Source organism: Taudactylus pleione, unplaced genomic scaffold, assembly GCF_031769625.1.
Source record: "Taudactylus pleione unplaced genomic scaffold, aTauple2 ptg001476l, whole genome shotgun sequence".
NCBI lineage: Eukaryota > Metazoa > Chordata > Amphibia > Anura > Myobatrachidae > Taudactylus > Taudactylus pleione.
Window position 1 is genome coordinate 940,219 of NW_028285874.1, and position 16,834 is coordinate 957,052.

General features: G+C 45.8%; 1 protein-coding gene across 1 annotated transcript in view; it reads right to left on the bottom strand.

Moving 5' to 3' along the window:
• Positions 1-3,787: 3,787 nt before the first annotated feature.
• The window catches only part of SIGLEC1 (sialic acid binding Ig like lectin 1), a 79,049-nt gene continuing 66,002 nt past the window's right edge, over positions 3,788-16,834 (bottom strand). Inside the window, exons 17-22 of the mRNA XM_088463866.1 lie at positions 14,557-14,853; positions 12,977-13,225; positions 12,414-12,716; positions 11,033-11,129; positions 5,126-5,195; positions 3,788-4,134 (exon numbers count right to left, since the gene is read on the bottom strand). Of these exons, the coding sequence (XP_088319992.1) occupies positions 4,102-4,134; positions 5,126-5,195; positions 11,033-11,129; positions 12,414-12,716; positions 12,977-13,225; positions 14,557-14,853 (1,049 nt within the window). The 3' untranslated portion in view covers positions 3,788-4,101. The remainder of the gene's footprint in view (positions 4,135-5,125; positions 5,196-11,032; positions 11,130-12,413; positions 12,717-12,976; positions 13,226-14,556; positions 14,854-16,834) is intronic.

Consider the following 16,834-nt stretch of genomic DNA (forward strand, 5'->3'; position numbering starts at 1 on the left):
GAGTTTGGTTAGTAGAAGAGTGGTATGATGCGTTGTGCGCAAATTCATCCCAGGGAATGGACTCAGACCAGTTGTCCTGAGATGAGGACATAAAGATTCTCATGAAGGTCTCGAGGTCCTGGTTCACCCTCTCAGTGTAGCCATTACTTTGAGGGTGATACACTGTGGAAAAGTTAAGTTTCACTTGCAGAACAGAGAAGAGAGCTTTCCAGAATTTTGGCACGAATTGGACACCCTGGTCTGAAACGATTTCTGAAGGAAGTCCATGAAGGCGTAATATATGGTGAACAAATAGGTGAGCCAAATCAGGTGCCGAGGGTAACTTCTCTAGCGGAATGTAATGGACCATCTTTGAGAAACGATCCACTACAACACAGATGGTGGTATATCCATTAGAATTTGGCAGGTCTGTCACAAAATCCATGGACAGCTGTGTCCACAGATAAGAAGGTACGGGAAGAGGCACCAATTCACCGCCTGGAGACTGTCGTGGAGATTTATGCTGGGCATACTGGGTACAAGACGAGATAAATTCAGTTAGCTCGGTTCTCTAATAGTTCTGCATTATAGAATTTATCGGGAAAGGGGTAATTTATCTGAGATATGTGAATTATAATTGCATATAAAAAAAATTCTGTGTGGAACCATTTATATATCTGGTTGCAGATATCCCCTATGTAACAACTAAAAAGTAGGGATGTGCAGGCTCGGATAGGTTCGAGTTTGCACGTTGAGTTCGGATTTTTCCCTAAAAAAAAATGGAACTCAGAAAGAGGCTAAACGTCATCTTACAAGGACGAACATCATCATTCCTGGACTTTTGTCCAGGAATGATGATGTTCATCCATGTAAGATGACGTTTAGCCTCTTTCTGCGTTCCGTTTTTTTGGAGGGAAAAATCCGAACTCAACGTGCAAACTCAAACCTATCCGAGCCTGCACATCCCTACTAAAAAGTAATGCCGCCCTCACATCTCCTATGTGTTATATCATTTACTATAGGACCAGTGTACCGCACAGCTGACAGTCTTCACTGGCCACCCCTCCCTCACTTCATAGAACAGACATATTCTCCAGCAGTGCTCCTCACAGTTCTCTTGTGTTATTACCAGAGGAAGCATCATTCTAATTTTCCCAGTAAAGTTAAATATGAGCTGACGTATCACACTGTGGGCCTGATTCAGAGACGGATGCTCTGAAAGAGCGCTCGTTCCGAATCAGAGCCTTTTTTTTTTTTTTGTGCGGCCTCCTGACCGCTCGCATAGCTGTGGGTGACCACCCACAGCTATTGCGAGTGGCCAGGATGATGGTCACGATGGTCAAGACCATCGCGACCATCGGGACTTGTGATGAGACCCTTGTGGTAGGGTCTCGTGGCCTCAAGCCCCAGAGAGCTTCTGGCTCTAATAGTGCCGGAAGCTCTCCCACTGACATCACTGGTGATGTCAGTGGGGCCACCCACAAATGGCAGGCATTCGCATGGGAACGCCTCCGTTTGTGAAGCCACCCCCCCGCCACGCCTACAAAATGGGGCGAGCTGTCGATCAACATCGACAGCCGCCCCTTTTGTAGTGAGCCACGGAGCGAGATAATTTCTTTCTCGCTCCGGGGCTTGCGCAGAGCACACCATCGACCCGCTTGTGAGCACTCAAGCTCTTGCGAGCATGTCTGACTCAGGCCCTGTATCCAGCTCCTTGTTCATTGAAGGTCTGTATATTCCACATTGAAATGCATACTTACCAGTAACTTTAGTTATCTTATAAGGTTCCCAGACTGATCAGACAGAACAGTCTGGGAACATTATAAGACCCATAGTTATTGATAATAAGTCCAGGCCCTGGATAAAACATGTTGTACATACTACCGTTTAAAATCCCATGGGCAGAACCAACATTGAAGCCACCACTCAGTACTGTAAGGATACACAAAGCAGTTGTCGTAAAACACTACTCCTGGATCATGTGACCTAGAGAAGGCATTAAAACATGCCACAAAGTTTGCAATGGGAAAGGATAAACAGCGATAGAAAACTGGTCCTATGGCTGACTGGTAATATATCGTCCCCTGAATCGCCATCTGGTCCGCTTGCTGTCTCCCCTTTGTTGCCTCCTCCACTATCTCTTGTGTCCCACTAACACTTACTGCACCTTTTTCTCTCTCTCTTCCATGATTATTACTTCATGGGCAGGCAAACAAATCTAATTATAGAGCATACGTGCCGACTATCTGGCTGCCCCTTCTGGGAGGGAGCAGCTAGATCGGCATTACTGGGGGGGCGTGGCCAGCAAACGGGGGCGGGGCCGGCCAGATGGCACATTTTGTGGGCGGAGCGGGGGAGGAGCTACACACTGCCGATATTACAGGCAGTGTGATGCAGGGGGCGGTGCCAAAATGACGCGAATCGCGTCACCGCCCCCTTCGCTGCCGGGGTTTTACAAACAATTGGGGTGGGACAGGAGGGGTCGGCGGCAGCCGGGAGACTTGCCTGCCTTCCCGGGAGGTCGGGAGTGGCACCCGATTTTTGGGAGGCTCCCGACCAAATCGGGAGGGTAGGTAAGTATGTTATAGAGTATAATCAATGAACCAACAGAACACTAACATACTGTATGGCAAATGGGCCGGGATATTAGTACGTTTTTATTATTAGTGATTATTATTGCATTTTTATTTATAGCTATAATACAGCTCCAATGGCTGCAGTCTCATCCTTTCTAACACTGACTGGCGTAAACACCGATGTACAGTATGTAACACCAAAGCCAATCACCGGTTATATACAGTCATTTCTCAAGGACCATTGGATCATTTTGCTAATATCTCTTAGTCAATGACATGTTACATTTACATATGGAGCAGACTTTGTAGCTATTTACATCGTGGCTGAGCATTAACTAAAAAATCCAATCGCCTCTGTTATTTACTATCTCACTGGCCATTAAAACTGGCCCAATGGATATCATCATGACCAGTCTTCATTATATCAGCTAGGACCCTTTACTTTCCTTGGTGTCTAGGAAACTTGTTATAGTGCAGTATATTACCCATTGTTTTAGTACAGTATAGGGTCCATTGTTATAGCACATTATAGGATATTCCCCAACATTCTGACATAGGAATAGAGGGCCTGATTCAGAGCCGGACGCTATTTGCGGTCGTTCGTTCAGAAAATAGGGGTGGCTATTCAAATGAACCGTTCGCTCTTTGCGGTCTGTTCATGCCTCTATGTCTGAACGAGCGAACAAAACTTGCGGTCGTAATTTTGAAAAATACGCCCCCTGGCCGCTCGCATCCTACATCATGTCCGCTATTTAATAGATTAATCGAGTACATCGACCAGCGTATGAACTGCTCGCTATTCTTGTGGCTGGTTTTTCCTACCGCTATTTTGCGAGCAGTTCTGACTATAAAAAAAACCAAGTGACATGGTCAATGACGCTGCTGTATTAATTATGCACACCCATAAAACGCCCGTTTTGACCTTTAAGCACGCCTGCGTTCTGAATTCCACTCCCCGTTTTCAAGCACCTTCCCCTGTTACCACCCACATACGCCTTCTCCTGTCACTCAAAATAGCAGGCATTCATTATTTAGCGAACAAACAATTTTCGGTCACACTGACTGGTGCGCACATGCGTATTACAATCCATACGCATGCGCAGATGTGCGAACATCGCTCGGAACGAGCGAACGGCCGCTTACGAGCGGCTCTGAATGAGGGCCAGTGTTTCCTGCTTTTTTTTAATGACTGTAACGTCTTTGAGTTAGTAATTTATTATAGTGATGGGAATTATTTGCTTTTTATTTTGTTTTCAGTTCCAGTTCATGAAACAAATATGACAATGTCCATATAATATAAGAGCAATATCAGCCGCCATGCAGTTTAGTCCTTCTCCGGGAGAGTGAATACAGACAGGCAAAATAACCATCCATAGGGGCACTTGTATATATATTGGCTGCAGTACATAACGCGTTGGTGATTTGTCGCAGGTCTTCCTGTTGTGGCCATCAGAATATTTACAGGATATATTGTATAATGTTATTTTTCCCATCCAGCCCGGCAGATCTTAGTGACTCCGGATGACGCCATGCCCAGCTGAATAAGTCATTCTGGTACCTGTTCTAGAGAATTTAAATTCTAGGAAACAATAAAAAAACAAATCAACATTTAATGGACGTCTAATAGAAATACCCAACATTACACAGAACACCGTCATTTCTGGACTGGTGCAGGGCTGGACGCAAGCCGGCCGTAATTGCTCCCGCATTATGCGTATGGAACTAAGGGCCTGATTCAGACCCGCTCACGAGTGCTGAGCGCTTGCAAGCGGGTCGATGTTGCCCAAGTGCGCATGCGCACGACGGAGGCTGCTCCGTCGTGCGCATGTGCGAGACCCGAATAATGATGGCCATGCCGTCGTTATGGGTCTCGCACCAAAGGGGGCGTGCTGTCGATGGTGACTGACAACACGCCCCCTTTGGTGGGCATGCCGGGGGCGTGGCTGCCCAGATGGAGGCGTTCCCATGGGAACTCCTACCGTCTGGGTCCGGCCCTACTGACATCACTAGGGGCCGGGCTTGCGGCCAACGAGACCCTACCGCAAGGGTCTCGTCGCAAGCCCGATGGTCGCGATGGTAGGACGGCCCTGATTCAGAGCGAGCGCTCTTGTCAGAGCGTCCGGCTCTGAATCAGGCCCTAAATGTGCATAGTCATTCATAGTCTGAGTTGTGCGCATCTCTACGGCCCGACCGCCGCCATCTGTACGCCCGGCGCTATAGCTGTTATCATTATCAGGGCGCACTGTGCAGAATATTCTTCCAGGATCAGGTTTATCTCCGTGTGCGCGCAGCTCTGCACAGCCCGTAAGTTCCATCACCACAATCCACAGCGCGCCCTCGCTGCATGAGAAGTCTCTGTTACAACCAAGTTTTCCCTTTAGTCGCAAGTGGAGATGCATTTGGTTTGCGTATTATTCTGCATCTCCCGTAGTTGCAGGCGCTTTTGTACCGGTGCATGCGCAGGGCGGAAACAAATAAGGTACGCTCCGCAGATGGGCTGTGTTCATCTCTGCATCAGTCCCTGTGTATGCAGCTCATTACTGAGTCCTCTAATTGCATCGCTACTGTACCTGTGACATTTCCTTGTTGTCCAGCTCTAAACATTCTTTGTGGGTTTTCCTCATATACTTCTCCCTGATCCTGCAAAATGTAAGATACATAAGTGTGTAAAGTGTAAAGAGCAGATTGGATGATGCAGCAGTATTGGGTGGTTGGATGATGCAGCAGTATTGGATGACTGGATAATGCAGCAGTATTGGGTGATTGGATGATGCAGTAATATTGGGTGATTGGATGATGCAGTAATATTGGGTGATTGGATGATGCAGCAGTATTGGGTGATTGGATGATGCAGCAGTATTGGATGACTGGATGATGCAGCAGTATTGGGTGATTGGATGATGCAGCATTATGGGGTGATTGGATGATGCAGCAGTATTGGATGACTGGATGATGCAGCAGTATTGGGTGATTGGATGATGCAGCAGTATTGGGTAATTGGATGATGCAGTAATATTGGGTGATTGGATGATGCAGCAGTATTGGGTGATTGGATGATGCAGTAATATTGGGTGACTGGATGATGCAGCAGTATTGGGTGATTGGATGATGCAGCAGTATTGGGTGATTGTTTGATGCAGCAGTATTGGGTGATTGGATGATGCAGCAGTATTGGGTGGTTGGATGATGCAGCAGTATTGGGTGATTGGATGATGCAGACGTATTGGGTGATTGGATGAAGCAGCAGTATTGGGTGGTTGGATGATGTAGCAGTATTGGGTGATTGGATGATGCAGAAGTATTGGGTGATTGGATGAAGCAGCAGTATTGGGTGGTTGGATGATGCAGCAGTATTGGGTGATTGGATGATGCAGCAGTATTGGGTGACTGGATGATGCAGCAGTATTGGGTGATTGGATGATGCAGCAATATTGGGTGATTGGATGATGCAGCAGTATTGGGTTATTGGATGATGCAGCAGTATTGGGTGATTGGATAATGCAGCAGTATTGGGTGATTGGATGATGCAGCAGTATTGGGTGGTTGGATGATGCAGCAGTTTTGGGTGATTGGATGATGCAGCAGTATTGGGTGGTTGGATGATGCAGCAGTATTTGGTGGTTGGATGATGCAGAAGTATTGGGTGGTTGGATGATGCAGCAGTATTTGGTGATTGGATGATGCAGCAGTATTGGGTGGTTGGATGATGCAGCAGTATTGGGTGATTGGATGATGCAGCAGTATTTGGTGACTGGATGATGCAGCAGTATTGGGTGATTGGATGATGCAGCAGTATTGGGTTATTGTTTGATGCAGCAGTATTGGGTGATTGGATGATGCAGCAGTATTGGGTTATTGTTTGATGCAGCAGTATTGGGTGATTGGATGATGCAGCAGTATTGGGTGATTGGATGATGCAGCAGTATTGGGTGATTGGATGATGCAGCAGTATTGGGTGGTTGGATGATGCAGCAGTTGGGTGGTTGGATGATGCAGCAGTTGGGTGGTTGGATGATGCAGCAGTATTGGGTGGTTGGATGATGCAGCAGTATTGGGTGGTTGGATGATGCAGCAGTATTGGGTGGTTGGATGATGCAGCAGTATTGGGTGGTTGGATGATGCAGCAGTATTGGGTGATTGGATGATGCTGCAGTATTGGGTGATTGGATGATGCAGCAGTATTGGGTGGTTGGATTTAGTTATGGAACTGTGTATATTTTACAGGCAGATTCCTTAAATCTTCCCACTCCTACCCCAATAGCACAACGCGGAGCAACGAGAATTCACTATCATTGTCCCACCTCTTTTTTCATAAATGCTGTGTAATACAGAGACTGCACAATAGCTCGGGAAATGGACATGTACCGGGGCCTGATTTAGAGATTTATGCAATGCTGATATTTACGCAGATTGAGCGATTGTTAGCCATTGCGCATTTGTGAAAGCTGCACTAGATTGCATTGTGATTACTCTCACCCAGAGGATTCACTCGCAAGTTGAGTGACTGGTAGTCAGAGTTTGGGGTAAGTAACGGGGGATTTGTTTACAAAAATGCAGGAGTCTTTGACCATTTACATGATGCTTCATGGGCTCTCAGCGTGTCAGTGTTTGGGGCTGGTCAAACCTGTCTTACATGCTGCATGGCTGCCCGATCTGCGTCTATGTTACCGATGTTTAAGCAGTTGTACATCCACGGATGGATGTGAGAAGGCGGCAATGGGCGGCCCTATGCTCGGCTGTGTTTTGGAAGGTATTAGCATATTTTAACACCTGCGATCCGTAAGAGTTTGCCGTTGCGATTACATTAGCGTAAATCTCAGAATCAGGCCCAGGGCTGGAAGATTGTATCACAGACACATTGCGTGTGACTAAGGATCAGCCCCTAAGGGTTCAGTGCTGCATCATCCATACAGAGGCAATATACTATAACTTTGCTCCTGTGCCCATCAGTGATACATAGAAGAGGCCTGTGTGTTGCATCATCTATACAGAGGCAATATGCTGTAACTTTGCTCCTGTGCCCATTAGTGATACATAGAAGAAGCCTGTGTGCTGCATCATCCATACAGAGGCAATATACTATAACTTTGCTCCTGTGCCCATCAGTGATACATAGAAGAAGCCTGTGTGCTGCATCATCTATACAGAGGCAATATACTATAACTTTGCTCCTGTGCCCATCAGTGATACATAGAAGAGGCCTGTGTGCTGCATCATCCATACAGTACAGGTTTGCCTACCCTCCCGATTTGGCCGGGGCCACCCTATTTTCGGGTGCCGCTCCCGGCCCCCCGGAAAGGCAGGCAAGCCTCCCGGAAGCCTGTGACCCTCCCGACCTCCCCCCAGAAAAAACTAGAAACCCCTGGGGGGGCCAATGACGCGATTTGCGCTGAATCGCATCATCATGGCCATGCCCTCTGCTTCACAATGCCAAAAATAATGGAATTGTGAAGAGGGGGCAGGGCCACAATGACGTGGTCATGCGGCCCCACCCCCAATGTGCTGTCAATGGTCGGCCCCACCACCAATGTGATGTCAATGGCCGACCCCACCTCCAATGTGATGTCACTGGCCGGTTGCCGCCCCCCACTGTTAGCCGACAATCAGCTCCCTCCTGGAAGGCTGGAGCTGATTGTCAGCAAGTATGATACAGTGGCAATATGCTGTAACTTTGCTCCTGTGCCCATCAGTGATACATAGAAGAGGCCTGTGTGTTGCATCATCCATACAGTGGCAATATGCTGTAACTTTGCTCCTGTGCCCATCAGTGATACATAGAAGAGACCTGTGTGCTGCATCATCCATACAGAGGCAATATGCTGTAACTTTGCTCCTGAGCCTATCAGTGATACATAGAAGAGGCCTGTGTGCTGCATCATCCATAAAGAGGCAATATGCTGTAACTTTGCTCCTGTGCCCATCAGTGATACATAGAAGAGGCCTGTGTGATGCATCATCCATACAGAGGCAATATGCTGTAACCTTGCTCCTGTGCCCATCAGTGATACATAGAAGAGACCTGTGTGCTGCATCATCCATACAGAGGCAATACACTGTAACTTTGCTCCTGTGCCCATCAGTGATACATAGAAGAGGCCTGTGTGCTGCATCATCCATACAGAGGCAATACGCTGTAACTTTGCTCCTGTGCCCATCAGTGATACATAGAAGAGGCCTGTGTGATGCATCATCCATACAGAGGCAATATGCTGTAACCTTGCTCCTGTGCCCATCAGTGATACATAGAAGAGACCTGTGTGCTGCATCAACCATACAGAGGCAATATGCTGTAACTTTGCTCCTGTGCCCATCAGTGATACATAGAAGAGTCCTGTGTGCTGCATCATCGATACAGAGGCAATATGCTGTAACTTTGCTCCTGTGCCCATCAGTGATACATAGAAGAGACCTGTGTGCTGCATCATCCATACAGAGGCAATACGCTGTAACTTTGCTCCTGTGCCCATCAGTGATACATAGAAGAGGCCTGTGTGCTGCATCATCCATACAGAGGAAATACGCTGTAACTTTGCTCCTGAGCCTATCAGTGATACATAGAAGAGGCCTGTGTGCTGCATCATCCATACAGAGGCAATACACTGTAACTTTGCTCCTGTGCCCATCAGTGATACATAGAAGAGGCCTGTGTGATGCATCATCCATACAGAGGCAATATGCTGTAACCTTGCTCCTGTGCCCATCAGTGATACATAGAAGAGACCTGTGTGCTGCATCAACCATACAGAGGCAATATGCTGTAACTTTGCTCCTGAGCCCATCAGTGATACATAGAAGAGGCCTGTGTGCTGCATCATCCATACAGAGGCAATATGCTGTAACTTTGCTCCTGTGCCCATCAGTGATACATAGAAGAGACCTGTGTGCTGCATCATCCATACAGAGGCAATACGCTGTAACTTTGCTCCTGTGCCCATCAGTGATACATAGAAGAGACCTGTGTGCTGCATCATCCATACAGAGGCAATATGCTGTAACTTTGCTCCTGAGCCTATCAGTGATACATAGAAGAGGCCTGTGTGCTGCATCATCCATACAGAGGCAATATGCTGTAACTTTGCTCCTGTGCCCATCAGTGATACATAGAAGAGGCCTGTGTGCTGCATCATCCATGCAGAGGCAATATGCTGTAACTTTGCTCCTGTGCCCATTAGTGATACATAGAAGAGACCTGTGTGCTGCATCAGCCATACAGAGGCAATATACTATAACTTTGCTCCTGAGCCTATCAGTGATACATAGAAGAGGTCTGTGTGATGCATCATCCATGCAGAGGCAATATGCTGTAACTTTGCTCCTGTGCCCATTAGTGATACATAGAAGAGACCTGTGTGCTGCATCAGCCATACAGAGGCAATATACTATAACTTTGCTCCTGAGCCCATCAGTGATACATAGAAGAGGCCTGTGTGCTGCATCATCCATACAGAGGCAATATGCTGTAACTTTGCTCCTGTGCCCATCAGTGATACATAGAAGAGACCTGTGTGCTGCATCATCCATACAGAGGCAATATGCTGTAACTTTGCTCCTGTGCCCATCAGTGATACATAGAAGAGACCTGTGTGCTGCATCATCCATACAGAGGCAATATGCTGTAACTTTGCTCCTGAGCCTATCAGTGATACATAGAAGAGGCCTGTGTGCTGCATCATCCATACAGAGGCAATATGCTGTAACTTTGCTCCTGTGCCCATCAGTGATACATAGAAGAGGCCTGTGTGCTGCATCATCCATACAGAGGCAATATGCTGTAACTTTGCTCCTGTGCCCATCAATGATACATAGAAGAGGCCTGTGTGCTGCATCATCCATGCAGAGGCAATATGCTGTAACTTTGCTCCTGTGCCCATTAGTGATACATAGAAGAGACCTGTGTGCTGCATCAGCCATACAGAGGCAATATACTATAACTTTGCTCCTGAGCCTATCAGCGATACATAGAAGAGGTCTGTGTAATGCATCATCCATGCAGAGGCAATATGCTGTAACTTTGCTCCTGTGCCCATTAGTGATACATAGAAGAGACCTGTGTGCTGCATCAGCCATACAGAGGCAATATACTATAACTTTGCTCCTGAGCCTATCAGTGATACATAGAAGAGGCCTGTGTGCTGCATCATCCATACAGAGGCAATATGCTGTAACTTTGCTCCTGTGCCCATTAGTGATACATAGAAGAGACCTGTGTGCTGCATCAGCCATACAGAGGCAATATACAATAACTTTGCTCCTGAGCCTATCAGTGATACATAGAAGAGGTCTGTGTGATGCATCATCCATACAGAGGCAATATACTATAACTTTGCTCCTGAGCCTATCAGTGATACATAGAAGAGGTCTGTGTGATGCATCATCCATACAGAGGCAATATGCTGTAACTTTGCTCCTGTGCCCATTAGTGATACATAGAAGAGGCCTGTGTGATGCAGGTTACCTATCTCAGTCTCATTACTTACGTCTTCCAGTGCCGATGTACAATGATCCCAGTAACCAGCAGCAGGACACATACTATAGCCAGCCAGGAAATGATCATATATGTCTGAGATTCTCCGTCTGTGTAAATGGAGAAATGACGAGAGCGAGGATTCAAACACAAGTTTAACTTTCATCTTGCCAAACATTTCACAACATGAGAAATAAATAAAAAATGCTGTACATATTATAACACGCGACATCTATGCACAGGTCCCTTTTAATTCCTAGGCCCTCATTCAGAGCCGCTCGTTAGCGGCAGTACGCTCGTTCCGAGCGATGTTTGCACATCTGCGCATGCGTACGGTTTTTAGTACGCATGCGCGAACCAGTCAGTGCGGCCGAAAATCGTTGGTACGCAATATAGCGAGGGCCTGCTATTTTGAGTGACAGAATGAGGCGTATGTGGGTGGTAACATGAGAAGGTGTTTGAAAATGGGGAGTGGAGATCCGAACGCAGGCGTGCTTAAAGGTCAAAACGGGCGTTTTATGGGTGTGCATATTTAAAACAGCAGCGTCATTGACCACGTCACTGGGTTATTTTATAGCCAGAACTGCTCGCAAATTTGTGGTAGCAAACACCAACCACAAGAATAGCGAGCAGTTCATACGCTGGTCGATGTACTCGATTAATCTAATAAATAGCGGACATGACGTAGGATGCGAGCGGCCAGGGGGCGTTTTTAACAAATAAACGAGCGTATGTTTTGCTCGCTCGTTCAGACTTAGAGGTGTGAACAGACTGCAATGTGCGTACGGATCATTTGAATAGCCACAGCTTGTTTTTAAACGAGCGACCACAAATAGCGAACGGCTCTGAATCAGGCCCCTAGTTTACCTTCTTGGTACATACATGTTAGCTTGGAACAACAGGCGCCTCTCGTACTTACATCTTCCTTAGGCAGCTTTGTGCTTGGCATACAGGTAAGTATTGTAGTGTGAGACACAGGTGAGAGAAACGTACAGAAGACATGACTGGGGCAATAGGTGAGTAATGTGAGACCGTAGGCAGGATAGCGACAAAAGGCCGGTACTATACTGTGAGACACAGGAGGAGCCCACTGGACAGGGAGCATAACAGGCACCATAGGTGAGTATAGCAATGAAGAGAAAGTACATGAGACACAGGGAGGGACAATGTATAGGGAGAATAATAGCCATAATAGTAACGTGACATATGTGAGATGAAGGATGAGCCTGTAAGAAAACTTTTGTTGTTATTATTTACAACAATAATAATAATAATAATAATAATAATAATAATAATAATAAAAAAAAGTATACATTTGGTATAATATATGTGATAGAAAAAAGTAACATCATCACAATTCACATTGAGAATAAAAGTCTACATGGAAATCTTACCCTTCACATTGAAGACTAAGGATGACCTCGTGGTGCCCAATGAGTTGCTGGCAGTACAGCTATAGCTCCCGGAGTCCCCATCTGTGAGGTCTCTGATCTCCAGCCTTAGCTGGTTGTATGAAGCAGAGGACCGGTACTTATGCCCCCGGTCAGCCCCCGTTAGTGCTGAGCTGCCCAGAAGGACGTCATTCCGGTAAAGGCCAATGGTAGATGGGGGATCGCTGTCCGCTCTGCACAGAATGACTCCTTTCTCTCTCCCGTGCATCTCTAAGAATGAGGACATCACCAGATGCCTGGGGCCATCTAGAACGCAAGGTCTGGAATATCACAACTGTTCATATTACGCAAAGTATGACCGTGCTCACATTACTTCTCATTATGGAGAATTCTATTTATAGGCAAAGTGGGTAATCTATAACACCTTCCAGATAAGCTAAAATAAAAGTGTGTGTAAAGCCAAACACTTCCATACATCCTTTATATATTGTATAAAGTTCATATTTTCAGGTTACAGTATGTTGAGTTTAGACAACACGTTACAACATCACACAAATGGATCTTACACAGAACATTTATTCCAACCAGGGGGGAGACTCTGTTCCCTCTCCTGTGCTTGACCAGGCAGTGGTAGGAGCCTGTGTCTGAGCTGGACACGTTGGGAAGCACTAGAGACTTCTCGGGACCCTCATGGAGCCACTTGTTGTTCTTGTACCAGGTGTACGTTGCATTGTCCATTCTGGGAACCTCGCATGTCAGATTCACCGAGTGGCCTTCACGTATCTTCTCATAAGGATTGACCAAGACTCTCGCAGCTGGAACACAAGCGAGAAAAACCCTCAATATATGGAGTGTCCTAACTACTGCGATCACACAAACGCCTTCCGTAGATTGCGGATGCCCAGTCCTGGTTACTAACATTAACATATACTTTAAGGTCTTGATTCATCTCTGTGGAATTTTTCTTCTTTTTCTAATGTAGGAATAATAGACTCACGGGCACCAATACATCAACAAATGGCTGCCTATCTTGTTTCATATGTTATTTGCATTCTCGCACAGAGGGCCTCATTCAGAATCCTGCACAATTCTGCTGCATCCACGGCCGCATTGTGCATGCTGGCAGCATCAATGTGTCCCCACTACACCTATCCTCCGCTTGCTAAAGTAGCTGTCATCATTATCAGCGCTCATTTGCACCTGGCCTATTCTTGTTGAAAGTGATCCGTCTGAATAGCCGGCATTTCCGTCTACACGCCCACGGCGCACCCACGGAACAATTGCTAACGTATGTGCATCTAGCTGCCACCTGGTTACACCCGCAAGTGAGGTTGCAGCAGAGATGGGTATAACTCATCCCATTGTTGATGAATGTGGCGTATGCAGGCTTCGATGCATGCGCAGTTGATGAAAATTGCGAGATCCATTCAGAAAGCAGACATGAGTGCGCCTCTAAATCAGGACTAGAGTGTATGCAGGGTCGGACTGGACCACAAGGGTACAGGGGAAATCCCCGGTGGGCCCCACTACCTGTGGGCCCACCTCCCTTTCTAATGTCAAGTTCAATTATACTTTGTTACTCTATTACAGAGTCAGTTACCTGGTAGAGCAGGAACATGGATGAACAGACCATGCACTGTAGTATCCATGTTGTCTAAAAGCTATGTCCTCAATAATGTTTAGGCAAGCCTTTGTGGTGGCTGGCCACACCAATCTGTAGGCTGGCCACACCCTTTAAGCCTGGGCCCCTACCACTGTCTTCCTCCAGTGGGCCCTTCATGCCCCAGTCTGACACTGAGTGTATGTAACATTACTTGTTGAAACAGCCGCCTGCAATGCAAACCCATTCCGTTGAAAGATCCTATTTGTTACAGTGAGAGATCACGTGTAGACCTCTATGCCCGGCCCCCATGACAGCATCATGTGACTGGTGTCAGATGATTGCACCGGAGAAGACAGATAAAAGAAAAAACTTTATTTGATACCCACACTTTAGTTTCATTTGAATAGTGGTGGTGAATTGTTAAAGCTTTACATATTGTAATAATATTAATAATAATAAATTAGACATGTAAACATTATTTGTTCATTTGGACTGGTTGGTTTGGAATTTGGGGTAAGGGTACAATCCCTGCCCCCTACTTACTTTGAACAGAGAAGTGTATGGATCTTATTGACATGCCAAGGGAATTATTCGCCTGACAAGTATATTCCCCCTGGTCGTCCACCGTGATGTCTCTGATTTCCAGTCTCAGAACGTTGCGAGAAGCTGAGAGTGTGACCCGTGGGGGAGAATCGGGAGAGCTGGTTGGGGTCAGTGCTTCCTTCCCTTTCAGAAGAGACATGTGCGAGGGAGGCTCGCTGTCCGCACTGCACAGTATGACTCCCAGCTGCCTCCCCAGCACCTCTAAGTAAGCCGTCAGTGACAGGTTCCTCGGTGGATCTATTGTCAAAATAAGATAAGAAACAACATTCTTTTGAAAACATGGGATGAACCGACAGATATGTCGCCTACACTGTACAAAATGGAGCTCATTTGGTGGTGGATCTGCATATGTGCCTTTGGCGTACATAGAAACAGCTACACACAAGAAAAACCATACATGTACTTGCGCCTGCATACGACAAGCTCCAAAAAAGAGTATTACTTAGGTGGACAGACACATAGGATTTGCACGTGTAAGGTGTAATAAGTGTTAGTAATTTTTTTTTTAGTACAATAGTATGTTGTAATGTGGTCAGATACACAAATAGGAACAAAGCCATAATATTAAAGGAAGACAGTGGCATTTACCATGTTTACAGATAAAAATAAACACACCACCATTCCCAATATGTCTCTCCCCCCTTCGTGTCTCCCCAGTGCCACCACTGCTACCATTCCACTTTATGTAAGGCAGGACCCTCCCCTTGTTCTATCCCTTACCCATCTTAGCTCATGTAACTAAGCCAATATATAAATATGTACATGACCGTAATAATAAATATATATATATATATATATATATATATATATATACATACTGTATATTAATACAAAATCTAGATTCGGATACTTGCGTATGCATTGTAGTGCACATATGCAGTACGATAGTCCATGACATATACAAAATAAACACACGGATCAACCTCTAAGTGAGCCCCCAAGTGTGGAAAATAACTATAAGCTATCTGCCTCTAACCAACGTCTGACCCCCACCATTTTATCAGCCATCTTTCCTAACAGTCAGAGTTGGAAAGGGCTGTAATTGATTATAATGGAATACAGCAACAAAGATCCAACAGAAGATAGAACATTTTCCCCTCACTCTCGCAGAACATATTCCAGTTATTTTTCATGTTTAAATATAATTATTAGGGTTAAACTGACTAAAGTGCTGGGTTTATAGAAGTGGAGATGTTGCCCATAGCAACCAATCAGATTCTAGCTATTATCCTCTGGAAGGTGCTAGATAAAAGTTAAGTAGAATCTGATTGGTTGCTATGGGCAACATCTCCAGTTCTAAAAAACTCTCACTTTAGTAAATTTACCCCATAATCCCGTATTCAGTTTGAGCTGAGCCGCATTACTTTTTTGCCTCTCTGACTTTTTCGCCCTACATCGCGTGTTTTGCAGGCGGAAAAGTATCACTCTGACATGGGGGTTCCCTATAATACCCCCGATTTGGCTTGCTGAAGGTATTTGGTGTTTTTAAATGGGCTCAATAGCTGCTAAATAGCATTTTTGTATACCTGAAGCAGAATAGTATTCAGGAGTATTTTTTGCAGAAAATAACTTATCCCAGCAAATTTGGGGAACTTGAAATGGGGGTCAGCATATTTAAAGTTGAAAAAGTGAAGTTGAAAAAATCGTGAAAAATCCACAAGCACCTGCAATGATAAAAACACCTGGGGCATACTTGGGGACCCCTCCCAGAGTCAAGTTCGCTAGTTTTTAACTTTGTCCCCCAACACTTTTTTTTTTCGCCCTAAAATTCAAAGTGATTTTTTGGGGTGTCAAGTGTTTTTTTTTTTTTTGACATAGATTACCTTTGGGGGACTGTCTGAAGGCTGCACGAGGGTTCCCACAACGTTGCTCCCCAAAACCCCAATTCTGCACTTTTTTCCGCCTGCTATTCATAGGCGATACTTTTTTGCCTATTACATTGCACTTGACTTTCTGCCTAGGCGGAAAGTCTTTCAAATTGAATACGGCGATACTTTTCCGCCTGGCGAAATGACATCATCGGCTTTTCGCTCCAAATTGAATACGGGCCATAGTCTTAGATTTTACCAAACTACATTTATTAATCAGGAGTACTCTTTGTTTTTACTCATTGCTCCCTATCACAGCCCTATCCCTGAGATGCACACTGGAAACAGTAATACTTACGTGTTATACACAGCTCTGCTTAGTCTGCATCCTCTGTGAACTCCGCTTACAT